Below are 7,895 nucleotides of genomic sequence, written 5' to 3'. Positions count from 1 at the left end.
CAACAAGGATGTCCCTTAACCTTTCCCAAACCATCACCATGCTTTCTTCTCTCTCTCTTCCTTCTCTACATATTCCCTTGTTTGGACTGTAATTCTCTGCTGCTGTGTGGTCTTTGTTCTCTGCTGTTTTCTGACCCAGAGCAATCAGATGCCCACTGGCCACAGTGACCCACTTTCCTTGCATACATGAGTTCACAAGTGGTCACCTTCCCAGTTTTCTTAGTATTTTTCTTCACTTTTGCTGTCACTCTGGATAACCATTTGCCCCTTAAATTCATAAAGGACAGTCAGATTGTCTCCAAATGCTGCTCTTGCTCAAACAGTCCATCCCTCCCAAAATCCCCCTGGGGAAAAAGCCAATGTTTTGCCTTGCCTCTTCCAGTTTAAATGCATTATGACCTGCCACAAGACAGGCTTAAGAGATCCTGGGCACAGCATTGGCTGTGCCTCCTGCCCACCCACTCCTCCCTCTGGCTCTTCCTACAGGGGAGCAGCTCAGTTCCTGCTGTCCATCGTGGGATGGGAAGGAGATAGCTCAGCAAGACTTCATATCCCAAAGTATCCTTTTTTGTGCAGCCACAGGAAACCTGCCAAGACCACCACATGTACTTTCTTCTAGCATATGGGGAGTAATCCTTCAAACAAGAAAACCATACTGGCTGGTCTCTCCACTCTGGGATGCAGAGTGGAGCACTGCCTGTGCCATCAAGCTGCTGCTGAGGCCAGGCAGCACCAGCCTCATGGGAACCTGAGCAGGACCTTCCTGGGGCTGGAGCAGAGTCAGGGCAGGGAAAATGGGGTTATACCCTACAGGGGAACAGAGAAACTTGGAGACCTGTTCAGACAGAGCTACTGCACTGTCCTTCCCATAACCACTTGGAAATCACACATGTGCCATCCCACCATACAGAGGCTGAGCTGCATCTCATACTGAATTCTGTGTCTTTTCTCCTCTTGGCTGATCCCAAAATTATGTTTGCTGCAGCTGCTGGCAGCTCTCTGGATCCCACCACACACCATGTTGTGCAGGCTGCAGTGGGATCTGTGCTGTGGCAGGCAGGCAGCATGGAACAGGAGAGGCTAAAGAGGAGGCTGATTTACTCTCCATGCATAAGTGTCCAGATCTAGGGGGATGGATGCCATACAACAGTCTAATGTGGCAATAGTTAAAAGCAGATATTTATCTTGCATGTCCTCAAAAGGACAAGAACAAACAACAAACCAGAATGTGCAAGTATGCAAAGTAAAACTGGCATCAAAAGAAGTTTCTCATCCTTGGAGCATACAGAGGATAGAAACCTTTCCCCTTCCCCCCAGTGTGGCTCCAATTTATGCAATATTCAGAAGCAAAGCAGCACTAGCACATACTGCATAGGATAACAATGGTCTTTTTTACTGTTGAGGGAAGGGTTATCTACTGTTTAGATGTTGCCATAAAAGCAGACTTGAAAAACTGCCATGAAAATTCACCTGTGCAAGCACACCATTTTCTTCCCCAGCCTTGCAAGAACCATAATGAAGTAGAAACAAAACACTCTAGTAGCAGTCTAGCCTTCAATGAAAAAAATACACATGCGAGGAGATGTAAACCTTTCCCCATCTTCTGGAAGTGCAGATGGCTCTTTGTAAATATATCTAGAACAGTAACACAGTTGCCATGAAGACCAAGCCTAAGTAACCATGTATTAGTTCGAGGACACTAAAAACCCCATAAATGCCTGAAAATCCTGTGAGGAGAACAGCAAATGCTTTCTGTGCACAAATCAGGACTCTGCCTCTCTCCTACACTGCTGAAGTCCAAACTTGCAACCTGGCAGGCATCGTGGCAGAGTGAAGGAAGCTGAGACAGGACAATTGATACATTTTACCCCACCCTAGAGAACACATAGTACAATCTTATGACAAAGCCACATTGTTAAGACGTGCAAGCTGTGCTATGTTTCTCCAGAACATTTCTCTCCAGGAAAAACAACTTAAAATAGAGAATTTTGGGGAAATAAAGCTTTATTTCAGCAAATGCTTTTAAAAATAAAAATCTAATCCCACCAGAAATCTGTGTCATGTATTGTTTCATACACGTCTTCTTTTTTCAGGTTAATTTTTTTCCCAGTCAGTGCCTTTTGGTTACATCCACTGTGAGGATGGTTCACAGCAAGGCTCCTCATGCAGCACAGCTGGAAATGTGAGTTTCTTCTGTTGTAAAGTCTCTGGCATTTATCTGTGACAATGATAAGACAAAGCCCACCAAAATGCCTCTAAATATGGATTCTCATTCAAAGGTTCAGCAATCTACTCTGCCCCATCACACACTGTGCACTGTGGCTATCAGGCCCTTTGCTGCTTTCCTTAGGGATCTTCCTCTTCTCTTCCTTCTGTCCTGGCAGACTGCAGACTGGCCTCAAAAACAAGAGCCAAATTATACACATATCTGCCATGGGAGGCCTGACTGACACTCTAATCTTTCTGTGCTGGTGTGCCAATGGAAGAGGTCCAGCAGAATTTGGCCACCAAAATTATAGCCCCATCTGAGAAACAGTGCTGCAGGAATTTTCATTCAAAGCAAAATCCAATCCAAAGGCAGACTTTTGGAGAAAACCTGCAGAGGACCTCAAGCCAATAACTCTCCAATGCCAAGCAGAGAGCTCATCTTTGAAGGTCAGGAATACTGAAAGGACCTTCCCTGTGGCCAGAAACAAAGAAGGTGGCTGCCAAAAAACACATGGAATGACCAGCAATTCCCTACTGTGATGTGATGGTACTTTACCTGTAATGAAGGCTGTCAGCAAAAATTTAAGCCCAGAAAGTATTTTGTGCACACTTAGATGCAACAGGGAGTTGAGATCAGCAAAGCGTTCGTTGAACTGGCTGCAGAGGCCCCACAGTCTGATGAATAATTAATAAGCTTTGGATACTTAATATAAACTCAAAGGTGGAGTTAACTAGGAACAGAGCTCTAGAGCAAAATCAGTAACATCAAAAGCAAAGTAAGGATAAAAAACGTAAATCTATTTTGTCTTTGTTCTTCCTTTATCAAGGAATCTTTTACAAGATGAAGCAGCAGGGAAGTGTTCCCTTTAGGCAGTGACAGCCTCTTACCCCCCATACAAGGCACAGTGTAGTCCTAGGCTACACCTGTGGTGCTGAAATGTACAGAGCTTTCCCACCTTTGAGCACTGCAGACTTCTCTGCACAAGGAAAATCCCCTGTTTCCAAAGGTGATGAACTCCCTTAGTTTGCAATGGCTCCAGCATTCCTGAAAACCAATAACAGGTCTCTGCCTCATGGGCGATCGCAACCTGAACAAGTTTTATGCTGGGCTTCTGGTGGTTTTTTTTTTTTTTCTTTTTTCTTTTCTCCTTTTGTGTTTTTGTTTTTTGTCATTCCTTCACTGAACAGCATTTATTGCAGGCATATTCAGGGAATCAATTAGGTAGGAAAAGACCTCTGAGACCACTGAGTCCAACCTATGCCCCAACACCACCTTGACAACTGTTCCACAGCACTGAGCGCCACGTCCAGTCTTTCCTTAGGCACCTCTAGGGACAGTGACTCCTCCAGCTCCCTGGGCAGCCCATTCCAATATTTAATCATCCTTTCCATGAGGAAATTCCTCCTAATGTCCAACCTAAACCTCTCCTGGCGTAGCTTGAGACTACGTCCTCTCATCCTTGTTCCTGTTTGCTTGGGAGAATAGTGGCACCTTCCCTTTATTTCCCGCCGGGACGCTCTGGGCTCCCGGGGCTCCAGGGGCAAAGGCGCAGCCCGAGCCCTCAGAGCCAACACCCGGCCCCGCCGCCGAGCCGGGAGGAGCCACGGGCCCCGGAAACCGGAAAGGGAAAAAAAGAAAATCCAAGTGAAAGCCCGCCCTCAAAAAAAGCTTCCTTTCCCCCCCAAAGGCCGCCCCGCCCGCCGCCGTGACGTCCCGCCTCCGCCGCTCTGTGCGACGTGTCCCTCGGCCGGCGGTGAGGGGGCCCGGCTGTGCCCCGGGATCAGGGATCTGGGATAAAGGATCTGGGATAAGGGATGGGGGGCCCCGGGTGTGCCCCGGGATCAGGGATAAGGGATGGGGGGCCCCGGCTGTGCCCCGGGAGGCAGGATAAGGGATGGAGGCCGGGCAGAGGGGATTGAGATGGGCCAGGGCTGGGCATTGCGGGGACTGCGGCAGGCAGGGCCCTCGGCCGGAGCCGGGGAAAGGGAGTCGCTGGGGCCGGCATCGTGCCGGGAGCCTCCTGCCAGGGCTCCGTATGGATTATATGGATTACAGGGAGCAGATCCCTCCGGTGGGTGTCCTGCGGGCGGTGGCAGTGCCGGCACACGCTGCTGTGGAATAAGGCTTGGTCACAGCGTTGTCTCCGAGCTCACCGACCCCCGGCGTGGGGAATCCTCAGGCCGGCGGCTTTTGTGTATTGAGACGCCTTGGGTGTGTTCTCGGAAACACGGCGTAGGACATGAGCTGAAAGCCAGACTGTGATGGAGCCGTTTTCTGCTTCTGGGCTGAAAGGCACAATTTTCCAAATCTTTTTCTTTTGCACACAGAAATAGGTCCTCATGTTTATTTACTGAAACAACCTCTTAATTTCCTACAGAGTGCAACTATCTTAGCTTGGAATATGACACTTTAGGTTATCTTAAGCCTTTAACAAGTTTTGTAGGTAACTGCTACTTCTGTAATTAAAAAATTCTGTTTTCAGTATCTATGTGGAGCCATCAATAGTGAATGTGTCTGTCTTTGCAGGCAGTCATGGATCAGGTAATGCAATTTGTGGAACCCAGCCGGCAGTTTGTAAAAGATTCCATACGACTTGTTAAGAGATGCACCAAGCCTGACAGGAAAGGTAAACCACACAATAAACCAGAACACAATCCTTATTTCATCTTGTGTCTTAGCACATGTCTTTCCATTATTGATTCATTTGCTGTGGATGTTTCTCATCTGCCAATGTGAGATTTAAACTTCAGCTTTAGTTGTCTGAATGTCAACATGTTTAAGGTTCTGGCTGTAATAAACTAGAGCATGTTGTTTTCTGGTACATGTGAGTGGTACTAAGATTCACCTTTGGAGAGGGGTTAAGTAGCTGAAATTCAGTCCTCCACAGTTGTCAGTCATTGCCTGATTGGGAGCAGTGACAAGTTTGTTGCTGGGAGTATGGAAGAGGAGGTTTTGGACTAGAGATGCCCCGGAGAGAAGCTGTAACTAAAACCAGAATGCAACTGGTCCTCCTTACTGAAAGTTACAGTGCTTTATTCGCGTGCTCAGGTGGACAGGTCTGTGACTTAAGTTTGCTGTTGAGATCCCTAAGGAACTTCATTCCTTGTCAGGTTTCTGAGGGGCTGCTGACCTTCTTAGTCAACTTCGTGGTTGCTGTCCTAATGTATTTGAAAATATCCCAAGTACTCGATTTTTGCGGGGTCTTATGGTGCTGTCCTCCTGTGACAGAGATAAATACAGATTTTCCATTTTTGATGCTGTATTAGAGATTAATTTCAGGGCTTGTACGGATGTAAAGGAAACATAATGGGATAAATGTTCCATGATTTGTCTTTGTGGGTATTTTTGATTCTGCTTATTTAAAAACGATTGTGATCGGCCATTCTTTGTGGAAATCTGCATCTTCTCTCTGAAAATCTCATCTGTCTTCTGAAAAAGTGGATTTGTTTCTGAGCATCTGTGCAGATTTTGAAGTGTTTCCAATGTTAATATAGTTCTGTAAAGAGAGATCTCTCCTTTGGTCACTGCAGTGCACATTTGTATGCCACCCATGAGACTTCCTGACAAATTTTTTCTGTTGCTTTTTGCAGAGTTCCAGAAGATTGCCATGGCAACAGCAATAGGCTTTGCGATAATGGGATTTATTGGTTTCTTTGTCAAATTGATCCACATCCCAATCAACAATATAATTGTGTAAGTGAATAAGGCCCTCAATTTCACTAAATCTTTACAGAGGACATTAGTGAGCCCTGCAAGACCCATGTTGTTTTAGTGTCTGTGCATTTCACATGTTAGTGTAATTTGACAAGTATTACTTGATTCAAAGGACTTTATGAACAGTGTTAATGAACCTTATGTTAATTCAGCATGCTGCAAAGTATTAGATCCATAGTTCTTAAGGCTTTTTCTGAGTATTCTGCTTCAAAACTGAGTATCAGATATTTTGATTTCCAGTTCCTCAGTATATGTTTGACCATAGAACATTTACCTTATTTGAAGTATTCAAAGTAAATGGATGGATGGTAAGGTAAAGAAAACTGAGTGGATATGGAGTAGGATGACAGGGCACAGAACAAACTTGGTCTTGTTTCATTTACTGGGAGCTAGATATGTTTGAAACATTGTTTTATGTGTAACTGCATCCTGTAAAATCCCTTTTGGAATGAATGTTACATCATGAAAAATTTGAACTTCAAGTTGTCTGGCACCATGGTACTGGCATATTAACAGTACCAGTTAAAACTCTTCATATTCTCCAGAGCTGATGTGATCCCCTCTGCAGCACTGGAAGAGGTTAAAGACCATTCTGTGTCCACTTCCTTATACCTGTAAGAGTGGTCATCTAGGCAAGGAGTGTTTGAAAATGAAATGAGATAAGCTGTAATGGTTGTCCTAACAAGGCAGTGGTGGGAGGATAAGTAAGACTTCAGGTGGGATCACTTGATCACACTTCATTAGTTGAAACTGATTACTTTGTTTTCTCAACAGAGGTGGCTGAATATTCATGGTGAAGAAGACAGTTGTGACACCTTCTGCAATGATTTCACAGCTTTAATTTGTTTGATATTAAACAAGCTCGGTTTGGGTTTTCAAACATTCTTGTCATCTTATTTCTTTTTTAAAGTGTATCTGATCTTACCTGTCTACAGGTGCTTTTCTTTTTGGATAGTAGTTGTGTGTTTTTCTTTTTGTGAGTTTTTCTGCTACTCCTATAAACTGTAGTAGAATCATTTAGGTGGGAAGGAAGATCTCTAGTCCAATGTCCTGCTTGAAGCTGGGTCAGTGTTGCTTTCTAGTGAGGTTGCCTAAGGTTTTCTCCAGTCAAATACTGAAAGCTTCCAAGGGGGACAGCTGTATGATCTCTCTTCAGGAGCTGTTTATAAAGCAGTAAATTAAGCTTTGGAACAGCATTGTTCCAGCAAAAGCAACTGGAAGAAAATAGCATTTCTGTATCCTTTCAAGTGGTGTTGTAAAAGTGTAGGGGAATTCCTGTCACTAATTTTTGGAATCACCATAATTATCACTGATTCCTTTCTGCATTTGGAAGTCAAGCTAGGTTATAGTATACACTTGACAGGAAAAAAAAAACCACTCTTGTCAAACAAAGAAATTGCATTGCCAGGCCTTATTCTGATGGCATAATTAAAAAACCCAAACATAATTGATTACTGAGATGTACCATTTGAGGATAATTTAGTTGTCAGAGACACTAAGCAGGCCTTCAGCACATCCACAATTTGCTTACACTGTTGGATAGGATAAAACCCCATTTTGGATCCTGTTCTGTACATAGAATTGTAAAGGCTCCTGCATGTTGACCTGGAGCTTTCCATTATTTTAAATAATTGCATGTTTTGATTTTAAGAACTAAGCCTGCAAAAACTCTGGTAGATGCAATGCTCTTCCTCCTCAGATTGAGATTAAGACATTTAATTCACTTCAAAAATCACTGTAAGGATTTGGTATTTGCAGAAGGTACAATGTTCTGTTCTATTACAGACTTTAAAAGCACTTAATACTGGGAGATCTGATGCTGGTATTACAGCAAAACTGAAGCTTCTTCAGTACACTAATTTGCTTCCTAAGCAGAAAAGTTCAATTATTATTCTTGAGAAATCTTCATCAGCACCTACATATGTTACAAACCAGGACAGAAAAATGAGATTAGTTAATCTTAGTGCTATCA

The 7,895-nt window shown here is 44.1% G+C and overlaps 1 protein-coding gene across 2 annotated transcripts; it reads left to right on the top strand.

Annotated features, from left to right (window-relative positions):
* Positions 1-3,862: 3,862 nt before the first annotated feature.
* SEC61G (SEC61 translocon subunit gamma) lies at positions 3,863-6,803 on the top strand (the record flags this gene model as incomplete). 2 transcript variants are annotated; one of them, XR_014589921.1, is made up of 4 exons in its annotated part: positions 3,863-3,962; positions 4,736-4,835; positions 5,800-5,902; positions 6,698-6,803. XR_014589921.1 is itself a non-coding variant. In XM_083859826.1 (2 exons), 2 exons carry the CDS (start codon positions 4,718-4,720, stop codon positions 5,904-5,906), a joined length of 225 nt encoding a protein of 74 aa, XP_083715952.1. The 2 variants fall into 2 exon arrangements, 1 of the variants encoding a protein (XP_083715952.1); XM_083859826.1 differs by lacking the exons at positions 3,863-3,962; positions 6,698-6,803 and having other exon boundaries at positions 4,718-4,835; positions 5,800-5,906.
* Positions 6,804-7,895: the final 1,092 nt, after the last annotated feature.

The sequence above is a fragment of the Zosterops lateralis genome (genome assembly GCF_965231275.1).
Source record: "Zosterops lateralis genome assembly, chromosome: 1".
NCBI lineage: Eukaryota > Metazoa > Chordata > Aves > Passeriformes > Zosteropidae > Zosterops > Zosterops lateralis.
Note: the sequence above shows the minus strand (reverse complement) of the source record. Positions and strands in the feature narration are given on the sequence as shown.